This window comes from Astatotilapia calliptera, chromosome 2 (assembly GCF_964374335.1).
Source record: "Astatotilapia calliptera chromosome 2, fAstCal68.1, whole genome shotgun sequence".
Classification (NCBI taxonomy): Eukaryota; Metazoa; Chordata; class Actinopteri; order Cichliformes; family Cichlidae; genus Astatotilapia; species Astatotilapia calliptera.
Genome location: NC_137423.1, coordinates 6,230,567 through 6,250,457, shown reverse-complemented (window position 1 = coordinate 6,250,457; position 19,891 = coordinate 6,230,567). Strand labels below are relative to the sequence as shown.

Here is a 19,891-nt window from a genome sequence, read left to right as displayed (position 1 = left end):
AGGGAACAACATTGTATCACATCTGTGTTTTAAAGTCTCCAGCCACTCTTTTCCATAGTGAGAGTGTAACAAAGGCATAGCCACTGACTCAACCGCTAATGTTTGCTCTGAGATTCAGGTGTTTTATGCTTGTAGCAGTTAGCCTTGAACTGCTAGTTTACCAATGTAAAACTCATTTAATTCCCTCTTCAGTAAAGTATCTCCAATGTTTTTTGTTCAGCTTGTTTCAACAAGGTAAAAAACAGCTCATGATGCTTTACAAACTATAATGATGCTTAGATTCACCAGCAAACATGACAACTTAAAATTATTGATGTAAAATGTGGATCTTACCTGGAAACCAAACCTTTTATAAGTTATCAATGTGCACAAAATATATGATGTGTGACAGCACAAACAAACAGTCTGAAGACGACAGGTACAGCACAGATAAACTGTGATGCTCAAAAAAACCAAACTACAGAAGCGTTTATCAAGAGAGGACTAAGGAACAGACAAAAGCCAGAAAGAGCTGTAAACATCACACAAAACATTGTAGCCACTCTATTCTATTTTACCAAGAAAGGTTAAAATAATTAAACTCTACAAGGAGTAGAGGGAGACTAAAAAACAAGCTTGAAGTGCACTCAATGAAGACAAGAGCAACCTTCTCCAGGAAATAAGACATCACAGTACACCCAGCTACAACCAAGGGTCAGCAAAGGGCCTCAAACAGAGTGAACACACTAATTTTCAGCTAGTATCCGAAGCAGAAACACAACAGGTTTGGAAGAAGGAGCTCGACACACAAACAGAGCATAACACAGTGATAGAGCAACGCTGATACCGCCTCCGGAGCGCGCAGCGATCTGCCACAGCGAGGGTAAACAACAACAAAACTGTAGCGCAGGATGCAACTCACCGTGTGGTACCCGCGGGCTATGGGTGGCTTTCCTGTAGGGTACGGATCCACTGTGTCGATGATTGTTTGTCTCTCCCCTTTCTGGTTGATCTTCCGAAAGCGCCGACGGGACTGTCTGTGCGAGGCTTGTCGCTGAAAGTACTCCTCATTTTCATCCATATAGTCCACCTGGAAATGATAGAAAGGGAGGGAGATGGAGATGAGGGGAGTGACAGTCTTCGTCTTCATTCACGCCCCCTCCCGAATCCCCCACCTCCCTTCCTACCGCCCCGCTCATTGCGTAAAAATAGAAGCGTGTGTGGGCTGTACGATGCACACCTACGTCAAAAGGGTGCTCACAAAACAAAAGGAGAGACAGAGAGAAAGAAACAGAGGGCTGAGCGAGGAATCTGGATGGAAGGAGTGAGCTAAGGAGTGAAAAGCAATGGGGAGTAAACTGATTGACAGGTAGAGATAAACAGAGATGGAGCCTGGCAGAGTTGGAAATAGAGATGCTCAACTCTCTCAGTGTCTGCTAGACATATTAACCACAATGAAATTACAAGTTCAAAAAAGATAAAAATCCATGTTTCCATTTTTAATGAACTGGGAGGAAGAAAAACATTTTCCATGTGGAAACTGGCACAGTATGCCACTTTAACTAAGCCATCGCTATAGTCAAGCGGTACAATTTTGTGACGCTTTTTTGGTTTTAGACTACTTAAACGGTGCTCTGGTGCCACACGGCTTTGTGCCATGATGGAATGACATATCTGACTTTACATTTTTGGCCCATTCCTTCCCTTCCCTCTCCTCGCTCGCTACTTTCACTGCGGCTTCACATTTCACAGCGCTCAGCCTTTGGGATTACACCACTAAAATCTCTCTCTGCCTTACCAACTGCTGCCATGACAACGGCAATGGAGCTGTGTGCGAGCGAGAGCGTAAGTGTGATTGTGTGTCTAATTGCAAATCTCGGAGTGAACGCGTGTACAGCACAGACACGTGAGCAGCTTTGCTTATGTTTATAACGGCACGTCTGCATATCTCTGTACACTCTTAACATGTAGCAGAGAGGTTCATCCGCGTGCATCACTTCCTCGGCAGCATAAGAGCCCCTGTTCAGTAATTACAGGGCAAGCTAGCAACTGTAGCAGCATAAGAGGCAAAAGGCTACAAAGTGTCTGCAGCGAGCAGAACAGAGGGAGGTATTATTAAGGAGTGTGTGTTTATCTGATAGAAGCTCAGTTATCACAAGCCCCCTCCACCCACCCACCTACACAGCACACTCACAGAGAAGAGGCAATTACAGTGAATGAACAGTGCTGTGACTACAGCAGTGCAAACCGGTTGTTATTATGTGTGTTATGTTTTTTTATTTTACGGCGATGATAGAATAGGGTGGATATGCGCTGCTAGAAATGGCAGTTGAGGGTGTGTTTCTGTGTTATTATAAGGTGGGGCAAACGGTGCCATGAAGCAACCAATCATTTTAGTGGATGAACATCATGTTATAATTGCCACAGGCAGGCAAATTAGCTGCACTGCACTGTTCCTTACCCCTCAACACAACACTCAATTTGACTAATATCTTGATAGCATTAACCATGTTTTACATGTGCCCTCTGATTTATTTCTCTAGTTTCAGTTCCTTTTCCTCACGTGTTCCTCTTTCAAAACAAATGAAAAAAAAACTGTGTTTACTTGATTATTAAAGCAGGTCACAAACTTTCTGTTTCTCTGCATTATGTGGACCAGTCATTTCCAAATTTCGTGAAAGCAAAGCACACTGGTGTTCTTATCTGTCGAAGATAGTCATGCTACCTTTTTTTCTTTGCTTTAACATAAGGCCAACTAGCATATAACTGATATCCATGTCCTTATTACACATGTACACCCCGCATTGAACCACAGGACAGGCAGCGTGCTCAGTTTTTGTATCAATCTTTTATTTATCTAGGTAAAAATCTCACTGAGATTTAAATCTAATTTCCAAGAAAGACCTGGCATCAATCCAGTTAAAGACGTAAGACGGGTCTGAGGTTGTGGCTTTTTTTGTTCGTTTGTTTAAAAAAATATTTTACAGCAATGGCAAATCATGGAGCCTTGCAACAGTTTTGAAAATTAGCACTACATGCTAGCCACACGTAATATACTGCATATACAGCTGTCACAGACAGCTGTAGAGAAATGTCAATAAAAGGCACTTAAAACAATCCAATAAAAAATAAATAAATAAACTAAATCAGCGACACTCGGCTGTAGATTTTTGGTGATCGACATGGAGTCCAGCTGTTTCACAGATTGACAGAATTACAAAATCAATGATTACCATAATGTTTCTTTTTGTATCCTATACATTAAGGTGAACTAAAGAAAAACCCCACCTGTTTGTACCCCCTTTGTATTGATGTTTGAGTAACTTACATTACATCAGAAATGACAGGTGGATGGATTAGAAAAAAACCAAAGTCTGACCTTAAAGGTAGTAACTAAACGGTGGCAATTTTAATATTTTGTAGGTTTAAAAAACTACAAGCCGGGTGTGTGGTTTCAGCTTGTTAAGTATACAAAATTATCATTTGTCAGTTCTCTCTGTTGCTGTGTGTTATTTTTCTCAATTTCTATGTATTTTTATGCATTTCTTACAAAGAAAAAAAGTCATAATTGCTACTTCCAATTTGTGCTTGCTAGGTGGTGTGTTGGTGTGCATGCAAGTAATGCTTTTGACACAAGTGTGCTAAAAGTCTGAGAAATACAACTCACCACAATCATCTCTGATGGTTCCAGGACGATGCACTCACATCCACGTCGAAGGCTGCCAGCTGATCGCTTCCCAAAACTAGAGAAAGGAGGGAAAAGAGAAATATTAAATCTTTATCTAAAGCCAGCTGAACTCAGTCTTATTCAAGCTGCGCATAGGCAGCTGAAAACTCTTAAATATAAGTCCTAACCTACAGGTAACTCCTTGTGCAGCATTTTAAATATGCAGTATGGAATATCCCTATATAATGTTGGATTGAGCAGCAATGAATGAACACTTCTTTTCAGCTGTGACCCATCAGAAGGGAACCACCCACCTCTGGAAAAGTCCACTCTCGCTACGTCACAATTTGTACAGTATGCTTCCCTCCTAATGAGGGGGAAGGGGGGGGGGGGGGGGGGGGGCAGCAGAGACTAAAAGGTCTCGAAGACGACGAGCTGCAGTGGAAACTGAGCATGAAGAGATCCAAGTTGTGGCTTTGGGAAAGAATGCCGCCTTTGTCCAGAATCAGACAAGGGCTCCCTTGTTTGTTATTTTTAAACATCTCTTGGTTGTGAATGTGATCCACATCACTGTGTTTTAAGATAAACTCAAGTGACTCCAAATAAAAAGATTGCACGTTGAGTTTATGTGCCAGGTTTGACCTGTTTTGCAATGCTGAGCTTTAGGAGATGAGGTTTTGTAGTATGAAATGCATTTCTAGGTAGGTTTGGAAACTAACATTTTTTCCTGAATTGGTAAATGGAGCAAACAGTCCATAGAAAATTCAATCCGAAACAAGTTCTAATTGTCAATTCATTGTTTTATTTTTTAAACAAATCTTACATGTGACTTTTTGTTTTCTTAATGCTTTTACACACATAAAAGCCATGAAAATAATCTGTGCTTCAAAAATATTTTTCTGATTCACGCTGTAGCCGTTCACGCCGAGCACATAATTACGCTGGACGAACTTACGGCATTTATGTTTTTCAAACAAAGTTCGATCTTTTCACTAAATTTGGCCATTGAAGCTCAAAACGCACCTCAGCGCTGAATACACAGTGATATAAAATAATACCATCTTCCCCCTGACAAACAGCCAAATGCTGCTCTGGGTTATTCGGTTTCTGAAATTATTATTCTGTCTCCTCAGATGTTCTTCTAAATAAGCTAACAAGAGCTCAGCCTGCCCCACTGACATCCTGAAATATGTGCAAAAAAAGCAGTCGCGATACATCTTCAGCTCCTGGATCAAACCATGAAATTCTCCCTGCTGCTGCCTTCTCATGAGAATTGAATGAACTCAAATTCTCAGTTTCTTGCTTTAGAAACATCAGGAAAAACTCATCAGCGCTCTATGCCGACCTGACCACAGTGTGTTTTTCTTTAAGGACAAATGATTTATAAAAACACAAAACCTTTGGTGTGTGCACGTTTATACACGTTACAGGACAAATTCAGATGGAAAAATTGGAATTACAATTTCAGTGGTTTCAATAAGTCAACTGTTGTAAAAATGTGAAAACTTCTTTAACCCAACACACTGGGCATTTTACACCATTTTAAAACTCCTGCAAATATCTGAGGTCATTTTGCTAATCATAAAGTGTGAGGATACGCTGCTTATTGCTTCTATAACTGACAGTGACTCAAATGCATGTGGTTTCAGACTGTTGATTAAATCATTTAAGCCCACTGTTAGGCTCTGGGAAGTTTTCACAAGTTCTTAATATTTCAATGTCTAAACTATTTCTTGGAAAAAAGAAAAAAATATATCTCTGGGCAGGTTAATTAATAACAGTGGTAGTCAATGTGACTTGCTCTGTTCGGGCAACCTGCCATCTACTCAAACCTCACCCTGCGACTGACACAAACTGAGTAATTCCAGGTGTTCAAGTTCTCCTCAGCACCCACAGATGAAGTGAGCAGCGGTAGTGGTGTGAGCCTATGGACGTGCCAGCCTGCATCAATCATTCCCGACAGGAGCAGACCTCCAGCGCAGCATGGCCTAAATGCTTTAGAGCTTTGGGCTTGTGGCTTCATGTTGTGGGTGTAGCTTGGTCAAGTCAGGGAATAAACACCAGCCAAGAAAAACCTGGTGATCCTCTACCTGTCAGTTTGGCAGAGAGCGAGTAATGATTTTTGTGATGCTTTTGTTTTCTACGAGTTGATTTAGCTGGCTTTGCTTTCCCCTTTCTACTTCCTTTTGTTGACTTTTTTCTCTTTTCTTTGTGTTTTTTTCCTCCTGTCAGCTGTTCTGTTGTTTCTCTGCCAGAGCTGCAAATTTTACTTGAGCTATTTGTCGACTTTATAATTCACACAACTCCACAGTAAAGTTTTGCCAAGAAGCACAAACTGAAATCAAAGGCAACATGAGTGACTGGCTGGGCCACACAGCCTTGGTGAGCAAAGGCAGCGAGGGGGTTAATGCTGATTGTCACTGTTTGCTTTGCCTGAGCTTCTGTTTAATGCCTACTAACTCTGCTCGTATCCCTGAAATACACAAGCCTGAATTCCACCGCAGGGCCAAACAGAGCCACTGTAAGGACAGCTTACTCAGTATTTTCGCTCGTGTTCTCGCAAGACAAATGCTGTGATTTTTTTTTTTTTTTTTGGAACTTCCTTCCACCAAAGATGATTTGTCAGCTGGGCAGCGGCTTCAGAGAAACGAACAAGTGCTTTTGATCTGGTTTTAGGGACGTTTGCGTTGGTGCCAGCTATGATCCTGTTCAGCCTCCTTCGACTCATGCTACAGTGGAAAAGAGATAGCGAAAACACCCAATGAGCATCACAAAACACGTTAGGCCACCAGAATACAAACAGGAACGTGACATGTTCAATCATGTTCCTCCGTTGCATTCCTGACTTTAGTAATCCATTCCTCCATTTTGCAGGAGGCGAGGGCCACTGGCAGTGTGCAATATTAAAGAAGGGATTATAGAAGTTGAGTGTGTGGGGGTAGGAGCGTGTTTTCTAACAAAAGTGTCTTGTTTGTGGATTAAAGCCTCCAGTGCCCTATGACTAGTGCTGAGCAAATATTAAGTAGAGGGCCTGCCAAGAGGGTAATGTAAATTAGAAAACAAATAATGCATTCAGAGCAAACACTGATTGTCTTAGCTAATGCTTAGGTGGACTGGGATGTAAGCAACTCTCCAGCAATCAACACTGCCACACAGCACACTCTGCAAAGCCTACCCATGCAAATATTCAATTTTTATTAGCTATAACTAAAGAGGCAGAGGTCTAGGCACACACTACTTGGTATGAATTATTTATCAACGAGGAATTCAGGGCCACAAGTTAACGTGAGGTTGTTTTTTTCTTTCCAGAGAACTACAGTGTGTGTGTGTTGGCTGATGAACCTACAAAACCAGATAAAGGAATTTAAAAAAGGGAAGGAAAAAAAAGATAGGAAAGGTGCCAGATGCTTGAGCAAGTATTCAGAGCACAGCACAAAGAAAAGATGATCACTAGTAAAAGTACCAAAATATTGCTACACTTACTGTGTAAATCTGTAACCTTTTATATTTCCGTCACCTTTTTATTTTGCTTGAATTTATTGTTTCTTTAAGAAAAATTTCAAGTTAAGCTGTGAAAAATACAGGACAAAAAATAAAGACAATGCATTTCTTTTGTTTTTGAACAGTTGAAAATTTTGCTGTTTCCCCCCTTTTTTTTGTTAATGTGACAGCTTATATGTTTTGTTTTTAACTTGAAAAAAAGTAATTCATTTCAAACCACTCATGTCACTCAAAGTATGCCATTCAAATTAAAAACAAAAAACACATTTAATCAAGTGCCACATTAACAGTACTTTAATCCTCAGGCAAGCTCTGCAAAAATACACTTACTACTCAAATGAAAGCAATCGCTCCCATTTCCTTCCATCCATCTCATGTAACAAAGGTCTGAACCTGTTCTGTCTTTTCAAAGCTTACCATGGCCCATATTTATGCGTGCACTGCAGTTCTCAACTTCTTTAGACCCAACAGAGGTGAAGCCAACAAACGCCCATTGGATAAGACACCAAGGGGTCTTTAAACCAGCTTCCTAGAACAATGTCTGTGTGCAGTCCAAATGTGTCTCACAGTGAATTCATAGCAAATAAGTGTGAGAATACATCTATAGCAAATTATGTCCTATTTTGTGACACATATGATTAATAACACATATTGAAATTCAGTCCTTTACGTTCTCACAAAGCATAAAGCTTCTTAAATAAGCAAGAGATTACCTCAAGTTAAAAATTCATTGCCCAAAAGAAGGAATGATGAAAACCATACAAGCAAAAGCAAATATTGTTATTTCAAAATCACATCAGCCAAGAATTTCACTACAACTCAAGTCTATGTGAAACAAAACAAAAGAAAGAAAAAGAAATTGATGGTGAAGAGAACATCCCCATCTTTGCTTCTATGCTGTCATTTGACAGGCAGCCAACATCTCAACTTCAAATTAAACCCTGAAGCTCTCAGTCGACTGTCTGACATCTCCCCTGCCTTGGCAGCCTTGCATTCCCCTCCGTTATACAACAAGCCTGGGCGTCTGGAATGTCATTCCACATGCATCACCAGCTTCTCATTCTACCAGCCCGGCAGCCTTAGCCTCGGATCCACTCTGCTGCCTGTGTGAACCAACGCAACACTTAATCTGTACCCCTGGTCTGAGCTGAAGGGAGTGAGGGGTGGAGGGGTGGGGGGTCTCCTCTCCTCTTTTAAGCTGTTTAACTGAGTAAGTGGTAAGAGGGCACACTGGCTTTTTTAACCCACCAGACCCTTGAGAAGGACAAAGATTAAACTCCTCAGATATGCAAGACTTCTGACCCAGCACAGAGAAGGAGGGAGTGGGAGGTCAGATGGATCTTTGGCTACAACTGCTAAAGTGAATGAAAACCGCATCCAGGCTTTGAAGCCTTTACCAACATCCTGTCAGAGCCGAGTTTGATGATCCAACCTCACCTTGCAAAGATAAACAGAATTCCTTGGAGTAACAGCGTGGTCCACACCACATGCATATTCCAAACCTTTGCCCGAGCACATCTGAAATAGGCACTGACAACACATCCAAGAATGTGTAACTGACTCGTGACTTTTGCTTCCCAAAATACAGCTTCACTGACATTGTAAAAGGCAAAGAGAAAAGGGCACTGGAGACACGAGTGTAGAGAAAGAGCGACTACGCTAGCCGCTTGCAACTTTTCCAAACACATTCATCAGTCATCACTGCAACTATCACTCATTTCTAACATGTTCTCACCACAGCAGGGGCTCCATCTTTGTTTTGGTTTCAAAGTTGCCAAAAGTTGTTTCTAACCCCCTCCTTTATATACCCCAAAAGAGCACACACCCCTTTTGCTGGCAGCACACTCCTCACACTGACAAATCCAAAATAACATCAAAGTCATACTTCACATTCCAGACTTGAAGGTTTTACTGCAACCAGCTCCCGGCTTGGAGAATAGTCAAGATTTTTAAATTACAACCAAAAACAAAGGAGTTTCTAGGCAAAACTTCAGTAAGCCGTACGCTCATGTGTTTCTAGGTAAGAGTTCCATGCAGCTGTACTTTGATGACTCACCCCCGACACGCCAATCTGCTCCTAGAGTGACACAGCCACCTGATAAGATGAACCCCTCCTTCTGAAATATCCCTTCTTGTTAGTTCAGAGTAAGCCAAGCAAACATGTTCCAAGTCCCGAGACTTCGCTGTAACTGCGGCATATTGTCCTGTACACAAACCGGCACTGCTGTCGGAGATTTGTGTATGAGAATGGGAGTGTGTGGCTCAAAGTGTAGATCAGCTTCTGTCCAATGGCCCTGCCCCCTTTCTCTCTCTCTGTCTGTCTGTCTCTCTCTCTCGCTCTGTGTAATGTGGTGAGCTGAATACGGCCGCATTCCAGCGTACGACTCACTTCCTGTTATAAAGCACGAGTGAGTGAGATGCTGGACTGTATGTTCCCGTGTGCACGTATAAACAGCGCAAAGTACACTGCTTGTAGAAGTTACTCAATGAAGTCAGTCAACTGAACTCAAATATTCTAATTACAGTGTTTAGATTTATTTTAGACATGAAAAATATAAGACCAACTCACAAGTTGCCTCAATGTCTAGTTGTGTCCTGTGGTTCAAAAGCTCGATTGCTAGTTTCTAAACATTATTTTTAACATTTTTCCTCAGCTTTAAGCTGGAATGATCATTTTACTGTGTTTTCAGATAAGCGGCATCATCGCATTTAAAATTTTAAACACCTAAAGCTGGCATTTCCAACAAAGAACTGGAAATATGTTCAGTGTCATGCAATTTAAATTTTCCTTAGCTCACATATAACCTGCAATAACTCCAGAGCTCATCCCGAGGCAAGACCATGCAATGCTCAGAGAATACACAAAAGACCCAAGAATTACATCTCAAACTACAGCCCTGTGTTAGCATATTAAAATCCATGACAAGCCAAACCAACCACAACAAAAAAACATTATGATGGCTTATATGGTATATATGGAAGGGCAGGAGAAATATTTGTCCCTCTTAAAAAAGTAGCACAGCTTAGGTTTGGTCGACTGGATAGATGAGACCAAAGCGGAGATGTTCGGTCATAATACAAAGCGCCATGTATGGCAAAAACTAAATGTGGCAGGACAAACAACTCACACCAACTGTGGAGCATGGAGGAGGTAGTCTGATGATATGGTCCTGGCTTACAATCACAGGACCTGAGACTACTATAAAAAAAAAGATTTAATCTAATTCAGATGAATTCGGGATTAACCCTGGTTAGGGATGAGAATCAAGAACCAGTTCAGAGTAGTCCAGTTCCTTGGTCAGTCTGCCTATCGATCCCGTTCATCAGTTCATGCACTCTCGCTACGATCAGCTGGATCGGAGGAGGAAAACAGTGGTGCAGTTTACAGCGTGGATGTAGACATTCCTTTTATTTTACTGCACAAAGATTGGGAGCACGATGGATACTGCTCCAGGACGAAACAACTGCATCATACTGTTAACGCAACTTAGGCTCTTTGCAAGCACCTGCACAGACAAAACAAGTTCGGCTCTTTGCAAGCACCGGCACAGACATAACGCTAACGCTAAGCTAGCCAAGAGCCCAGACTGGTGTTGAATTTGAGTAAATGCTGACCCCAGCCCAGTACCGCGATAAAGTGAGCAGTCATTTGCGGTGAAGCAGCTGCTGAACTTCAACAGGTATCAAACTGATGAGCAGTCAGGCTGTAGTCTGAGTTTCTATCTTTTCATGTTTCTACATTAGAATCATCGTGACGACCACTTTAAAGTCTCTTTGTGCTGGTTTCCATCTTTTATTTGTGTTGTCGGCTTTGTCTTCATACATAAATACTAAGAGATAGATCGCATGTGTCTTCATTAGAATAGGGATTTGTGTTGGTGTGTGGGGCGGGAAGTTTATATTCTTAACTGGTAATTATGAGACCGTAACATCAAAGTAACTTAACGAGTAGTGTAACAAATGTCTTTCTCCCGGGTGTGATTAAGTAATGTACTGTGCTACTTTTAAGAAAAGTGTTCTCTGTAACAACAAACAGAGGGGAAATACCTCCAACATGCACAAACATGTGACAACTCAGCATGAAATGAATTTACATGAATGTAATGACTTTCATATGCTGCTTAGAGATGGTGGTGACTCTCAAAGTGGAGCTAATGTGAATCAATAAGGGAACTGAATTGTTAAGTGATATTGATAATGGAATCGGAATTGCTAATTCTTATCAATCCCCATCTCTTACCTTGAGTGTTCTGTAGTATCAATATGCTAGACACACACACACACACACACACACACACACCTTCACTAGCAAGATAATAACAAACATTCTGGTAGCACAAACAGACTTCATAGCAAGTGATCAATGTTTAACTTGAGGGTTGTTGGGTAAACTCAACCCAACTCGCAGCTTGATGGGGTTTTATTTATTTATTGCATGATTGATGCCAGGTTAATAGTCAGACTACATGTCCCTGGATTTAGAGCAGACTTTCAGTTTGAACAAAAAAATAAAATAAAATAATGAAAAATAAAACCTCCAAGCCAAAGGCAAGATAACCCCGATGATATGATAAGTGTTATTTTGTGGAGTAGTCCTGTTCACATGACTGTGTGAGTTGTATCTAAGAACAACCCCTTAAAAAAAGAAAAGAATAAACTGAGGACAAAAAATATTCAGCACAAAGTCAAAATTTCATGTCAAAACAAACCAACAGTACTGTTTCACAGTCTGTGGCCTGTCGCTGGCAGGACCTAGAAATGTTTATTTTTAAACATACTATTGCTCTAAAATGAGAAAACAAGACTTACTTGTTTGTCAACAACAACCACCATTAAAATCATACCAGATGAATGAGCACCTAATATTTTAATTAAAATTAAAAAAATAATGAGATGCACAAGCACAGTAACCATTTCTAGTCATGAAATGAATTAATAAAAAACAAACAAACAAAAAAAATCTCTTCAGCCGGCAACTGTTCCACAGAATGGAAATGAACATAGATAAAGATAAAGACAATGTTGGATAACACCTCCCACCCACTCCATGACATGTTGGTCAGTCACAGGAGCTCGTTCAGTGAGAGACTGAGATTACCGAAAAGCACCACTGAACGACACAGGAAATCATTCCTGCCTGTGGCCATCTCCCTGTACAACGCATCCACTTAACACACTGTTTGCTGCTACAACTACACATGTTTCTTTTCCAAATATTTATTTATAAGTGACTTATGTATGTATGTATGTATATATATGTATATATTGTACTATTCTTAGTTAGCGTATTGTCTGTCTTGTCTTAATGTTGGTTTAAAATGGAGCACTGTAACAAAAAATAATTTCCCCCAGGGATCAATAAAGTATTCTGATTCTGATTCTGAACATCAGAGGCGTTGAGAAACATCTGTATTGTGCAACAAGAGAATAAATCATCACTGGATTATTTTGTCATCTACAGTCACAGATGAGTCTGCCTGTCAAGAAACAGTCTTATCGGTACCGGCCTTTTTTTTTCCCAGCAGTTCACAGGATGTGATGATGCAAACATTCCTCTGTTATCAAAAAATGCAATTTTCCCACACGGGATGAATATGTTAGGAGTTGTGGTTTTGGTTTACCCAGTGTAAGAAGTGACTGATGATGAGAAAACAGTTTGGAAGTGGATGAACGAAAGAAGCTTGATAGCAGTATGTTGAAAATGAATGCACACAGCACCGTGGAGGAAGGGAAGTAAAATCGGTCTGGGTTTACTAAAGGGTGTTTCAGGGTGGAAGTCCACAGTTCCATGCAGTTACTAGAAACTATGGCTAAAAATAGTTTAATGTTGAATGCAGAGTACATGTGAAAATAATGATTGTCTTTAGCCTGTTGTTAACATTTGAAAGTTGCAGATTTGGCACATCTAATTTAAGGAACACACTGGAAAATCTTCTGAAGGAAAATTCATCCCTGAAACCATTAACAGCTCAGTAGTTGAAAAGCTTTTAAAGACACTCGCCTAAAACACAACCATCTCAATAATGGCCCAAAAAATAGATGTGTAACATCTGAAAAATGGCAGCTACAAAAAAAAGTGTTATTCTGTGCAGAGTGATATAGTGGTAGACAACTGTCACAACAGATCACCCGTTCCAAATGTTTTCATCCCATTAAATGGTCATTATCAGTTGTAATCACTTCCATAGATCTCACTAGGAAGCACCATCCTGTGGCTGCTAACAGGCTCGGTAGGCAGTTATCATCTGATCTCATCAGTCATGCACTGAAAGCACATTTTAAATCTGCAATGTAGTCATCACCCTGGTAACCTGCATGTGGCTAACAACGTGAAAGTGTAGATTTCTAATCAAACCATTATCTTATAACCCGAGCCAAGTAGCTTTGGTATCTTAACCTAAACAGACGGTGTATAAAAGAGAAATAAGTGGCAACTAAAAATGAAAGTAAACAAGTAAACAGTCAGTTAAACTGAAATGCCTTCCTGTCTCTTTGTCATAAATGCTGCTTTTTCCTCTGTCCTGTTTTTGAGAATGTCCATTAATTGGAAAGTTGGTGGTCTAAAACCTCCTTAGGCCAGAGGATACTGTATCCCAAATGGCCTCAATGCATTATGTGAGTTTCTACGATAGAAACACTGAACATAACACAAGCTGCACTCAGTTTAAAGCTCCGGGTGGTCACCAAGGCTCAAGAAGTACTCTGTAACTCTTATTTCATAAAAAAAATGTATTGGCATTTATAATCTCTGCAGAATCATAAATTATACAAGGCTGACTGCCACTTTTAAAACTGACTAAATCAGTAGTGCACTTTGGTCACGGCACGCTAAAGTTAGCCTTCAGTGTACCGTGATTAAACATGTATCTATTTAGGTGATATTTGATTTTGGGTTTACGGCATACAGTTCCAGCTTCTACGATTAATGACTGAGCCATTCATCTCCCCCCTGGATCAGATGTCACTACAGCTACCGGCAGTAAGAGAGCGAGAGAAGCACTGAGAGAATGATGGAGACGTATCAGGTTTTCAACCTTGCTGCTAGTGTAGATATGAACAGCCATTTCTGGGTAGGGCCTGTCTGAAACCCAATTCCACCACATCTTTAAAAGCTTTAGGAAGTCCCACTGGACTCCATTCAGTTACTCGTGCCACAACCAATTTCCCCTCCGAGCCATTTTACCTTCACCATTTGTCCTCTTTATAGACTAGGTGAGGCAGTGTGTCTGGATCTTTTCTTACCACCCAGTGTTTTGCCCCTATAGGAAAACCGTTAATAAGAACAATCCATGTAAAAGACAAGAAAAGAAAAAAAAACAAAACAAAAAAACAAAAAACGACAGAAACGTTCATAATAAGATGATAAGACAAACAAATGCTTTAATACAGAAACTATGACAGTCACACTTTCTACCAGGAAAACAGGAAGATTTCAGTTAGGTTTACAGCTTTGCATCACATTAAATGATTGTACAGAGTTTCTCTAGCACTGTTACAGGAATACAGCCACAACGCCGCTGTCAGGAAAAAGTCTTATTCTTCTCCTTTTCATTCTTGAACTGAAAATGCAGACTGTCATTCAAAACCTGAGTGAGTTTCATGACCCAGGAGTCCTTGAAACGTTGACTTAGAATGTGCCATTGAATGTGTCATTTTGAAAATGTCTGATTGTCACTGAGGAAATAGGTTCTGCTTCATTTCCCCCAAAACACCTTTTTTTGTTCTTTCTTTTAAATAGAGCCAAGTGGCTTACAATATACTAGGGGGTTAATACAAAAATTTCATTAATGAAATTAGTGTATGAATATAAAAAACTACAACAACCAATGACAGTTGGCCATAATCTAATCAGCCAGTGCAATAGTAAATTACCTTGGTAAATTTAACATTGCATATTTTTCTCTACTTCATTGTTGGCATGAACTGGCTCCTTTTGTATAACTGTTTTCAACACAGTGTATGTGCCGTTTCACTAAGATTAACAAACCTGTGTTAGTCAGGTAGGTAACTTTATATAATTCATGTTTGTCTAACTCTGGGTCTTGATGTAGGCCCACTATCTGAAACAAATGGTCTCAGCTGCATTAAAGCTGCTTTAAACCTTTTATTTTGATTGGGTGCCGCATCCAGAACTGTGTCCCAGAGAAACACATTAAGCCTCAGTCAGGCCTACAGATTGGTTGCTGCCTTCCTGGTAACCACCAGTCATTAGCGAAAGATGTATTTCCTGACTAGTGGTGAGTGGTTGCTGGTGAAGTTGCTGTTGTTGTTGCAAAGAGAATACTGCATCAAAAACCTCTTTGTCAGCATTCTGTTGGTTAGTGGATTGCTGCAGTTACATGGAAGACACTGACCTCCAACAGCAAAACTTGGAAAAGGTGCAAAAAGCGGAAAAGTAGTTTGCTTTCAGAATTAAAGCGTCACATTTCTCCTGCAAAATATCAGTTTCAAAAGCAGCTACTTTTAGTTTGAAGGCTGATGCTCACAGCTTGTGATTTCTTAGTTTTACAGTCAGTTGGCGAATAGTTGGAGTGTATTTTTTTGTTATTAGATAACAAGTCAATATCATCCAGGCAAACTGTAGAAACTTAGATACCTGTGTTTGCTAGGAGATTGCTGGCCAGTCTCTAGGACCGTATGAGTGAGGCCGTACGACATCCATATTTGTATAGAGGAAAGAGAAACCAGCATCTGAAAGTTTTTGTTTAAAGTAGCCTGAGCCTACTTTTTGCCATGTTTAATATGCTGTTGACCAACAAAACACTAGGGGTCATTCTGCTTTCTCACCGATGGAAATGTTACCCTTGGATTAAACTTGGAAGAGTGTGGAGGGTAAAATGATAAAAGAAGCTCACAGACATTTACCTGCTCTATTGTTACATAAGCTCAATCAGACATCACACAGACTTCGTTCTAAGAAGCTTGTCAAGTTTGATCCAACTAATTCAGACTTTTGCATTCTACACGCCCAGCATGTCTACAAAAGTCAGCGCTGTGGTGAATGAACAGCTGTATGTTGCGTGCTCTGTACAATGCAATATTCCCATTTGACTATTGCCAGATTGCCTTCTTTTCATCTAGCTGCTCACATGAATCTCAGCTAGTGGCACTGAAGCACATTCTCGCAGAAACTAAAACCGCTCAACGTGCAGTTGGTGCTTCATATGCATAATTTAGCAGAGAAAACATAAATGTGACAGTCCTGAATAAAGCAGTTGGCTTTATTCTGAACATCTGAGCTAATTATCAACCCCATACAGTCTCACACAGCACAGCGGATCCACCCTCCACAAGCTCCTTTGCAACATATGCTTAGTAAACACTTTCAGGGCCTTCTTCTCCTCTGTGACTGTGGTCAAGCATTAACTTTAATCTGCCAGTACCTTCAGATCCCCTTTCGGCATCTCTCTCACTCACACACACACACACACACACACATACTCGCTTAAGTCCCGTTTGGGGTCGCATATCTTAACTCCCCCCCTTTGGGGGCACCACTTTCTGTATGGTTTAGAAGCAAGCTGGCAACTCAGTTTTACTCCTCCAAGACCACAGAAATAAAAAATCACTTGAGATTTTAATTTTAAGCAACTTTTGTCCAGACAGTATTTTTACCTTCCCATTGGGGACTTGGAATGTTTAATGTCCCCTTTGGGGTCTTCAGCGATACACAGATAAAAAAAACTATTTTATGCCACTTTTGGGGACCTTACTTCCATTTGGGGTCTTCGGCGACACACACATACACAAACTATTTTATGCCACTTTTGGGGACCTTACTTCCATTCGGGGTCTTCAGCAATACACACATACACAAGTTATTTTATGTCAGTTTTGGGGACCATACTTCCCTTAAAGGCAATTCCTTCAAAGTACAATGTAATGTTAACTACCCAATCTAACAATAATCTAAACAATAATTAAGGTCTCTATTTATCTTGAAGAAATCAAAACTATGTCCAATGTCTCGGCCACAGAACAATTTAAATTTTTGACTGCATTTATTACTACTGTGTTGTTTTGGGAGTTTATATGCACATCATTAATGCAGAGAAACTTGGATAAAAAAAAATCATCTGTACTATTGAGTGTTTGTTACCAGCAAATTGTAAGGCAAGAACTTTGCTTCCAAATATGTTCACTGGGAAGAAGTCCCTGGTCCCCTGTCTTTATCTTGATCCGTTTTCTTGTTCTATTGTGTTTTTGTTGGCTCCATACCTGACAGAAGAGACTCAATCTCATTGCTTGAGGAATCTGGATTTTGCAGATCAATTTTTTTTTACATTTCAGGCATTTCTCATGATGCTGCTTCAGCTTGGTTAGTCTTGAGTAGATAAACATCAGTTAAATAGGCAAACATTAGACAGTTAAACTAGTTTTTATATTCTATTTAAACTAAAAGAAATTTCTAATTTCACCTATGAATTGTTAACACAGATAATTTGAACACAATTACCAAGAGTTCATTTGATTTTCAGAAACTATCCAAACCTATCATAAAAGATTTAATTTAATTATTAATAAACACAATACTTTAACCTACATTAGAAGCAATCAAAATATCCTTTACATCAGGGCACCAATAAGTACAGTATTAAAGATCTGTGAGTGATAAGACAAGCTGTACGATTTTAGAATGGATATCTTAATTTTAGTTTTCACTGATGTTACGAGTAGATTTAACATGAATAACAAATAGACAAGCGACAATTAAAAACTGCCAAAGAAGATGACTCTTATGACTTCCGGGGACATTTCTAACAAAAATGCACTGCGTTAACCTGAATGAGGACAATCAAAAGGATATACATAAATGAAATTGAATTGATATAGTACATGAGTACAGTGATCATTAACTGATCGTCATCAACGATCAGTGACCATTAACGGTTTTGTCACTGATCTCAAGGGTAGATTAATACTAAATACAGAAATATACCTCCATTTAAAAATTGCAAAAACATATGCAACAATAGTTATTGGTATACCTGACTCTTATGACTTTTGGGGACGTTTCTAACACAAAAACACTCCGCTTTAACGTAAATGGGGAGATTCAATGGGAAACTTTCCTTAGGAAACTGGTTAATACAATAAACTCTGATTATTAAACATCTGCATATGTTAAGGTATGTGTAACTACTTTTCGGATGGATTTCTTTATCTTAGTCCTCATTCTGATTGGTATTTGTTCCGTATTTTTAAATCTTAGACATAGTGAAGGTTTTTTTTTTTAACATAACCCTTGCTTGAGTGTGGGGATCATTGATAAATTGTTTACAGACTTCATGGATAGATTTATACTGAAAAAGGGACATGATACTATTTTTAGAAAAAAAACTCCCGCAACATATTCAACTATAGTCATTAGTATGCCATATGCTTATGACTTTTGGGGACGTTTCTAACACAAATACACTCCGCTTTAACCTAAATGGGGACATTCAATGGGAAACTTTCGTTAGGGAACTGGTTAATACAATGAACTCTGATTATTAAACATCTGCATATATTAAGATATGTGTAATGATTTGGGGGATGGATTGCTTTATCTTAGTCCTCATTCTGATTGGTATTTGTTCCATATTTTCAAATCTTAGACATAATGAAGGATTTTACAACAATAACCCTTACTTGAGTGAGGAGATCACTGATAAATTGTTTGTTGACTTTATAGGTAGATTTATACAGAAAAAAGGAACATGATAACATCTTTTAAAAAATCCCAAAGCATATCCAACTATAGTCATCAGAATGCCATATACTTCTGACTTTTGGGGACGTTTCTAACACAAATACACTCCGCTTTAACCTAAATGGGGACATTCAATGAGAAACTTTCCTTAGGGAACTGGTTAATACAATGAACTCTGATTATTAAACATCTGCATATATTAAGATATGTGTAATGATTTGGGGGATGGATTGCTTTATCTTAGTCCTCATTCTGATTGGTATTTGTTCCATATTTTCAAATCTTAGACATAATGAAGGATTTTACAACAATAACCCTTACTTGAGTGAGGAGATCACTGATAAATTGTTTGTTGACTTTATAGGTAGATTTATACAGAAAAAAGGAACATGATAACATCTTTTAAAAAATCCCAAAGCATATCCAACTATAGTCATCATAATGCCATATACTTATGACTTTTGGGGACGTTTCTAACACAAATACACTCCGCTTTAACCTAAATGGGGACATTCAATGAGAAACTTTCCTTAGGGAACTGGTTAATACAATGAACTCTGATTATTAAACATCTGCATATATTAAGATATGTGTAATGATTTGGGGGATGGATTGCTTTATCTTAGTCCTCATTCTGATTGGTATTTGTTCCATATTTTCAAATCTTAGACATAATGAAGGATTTTACAAATATAACCCTTACTTGAGTGAGGAGATCACTGATAAATTGTTTGTTGACTTTATAGGTAGATTTATACAGAAAAAAGGAACATGATAACATCTTTTTAAAAAATCCCAAAGCATATCCAACTATAGTCATTAGAATGCCATAAACTTCTGACTTTTGGGGACGTTTCTAACACAAATACACTCCGCTTTAACCTAAATGGGGACATTCAATGAGAAACTTTCCTTAGGGAACTGGTAAATACAACGAACTCATTACACATACCTCAACATATGCATATGTTTCATAATGAAACATATGCATATGTTGAGGTATGTGTAATGATTTGGGGGATGGATTACTTTATCTTAATCCTCCTTCT

General features: G+C 39.3%; 1 protein-coding gene across 11 annotated transcripts in view; it reads right to left on the bottom strand.

The window, feature by feature from the left end:
• The window catches only part of rapgef2b (Rap guanine nucleotide exchange factor 2b), a 120,710-nt gene that overhangs the window by 46,126 nt on the left and 54,693 nt on the right, over positions 1 to 19,891 (bottom strand). For all 11 annotated transcript variants that reach the window (XM_026182865.2, XM_080304699.1, XM_080304719.1 and 8 more), the window contains exons 5-6: positions 3,647 to 3,722; positions 902 to 1,069 (exon numbers count right to left, since the gene is read on the bottom strand). In XM_026182865.2, coding sequence (XP_026038650.1) covers positions 902 to 1,069; positions 3,647 to 3,722 — 244 coding nt within the window. The remainder of the gene's footprint in view (positions 1 to 901; positions 1,070 to 3,646; positions 3,723 to 19,891) is intronic.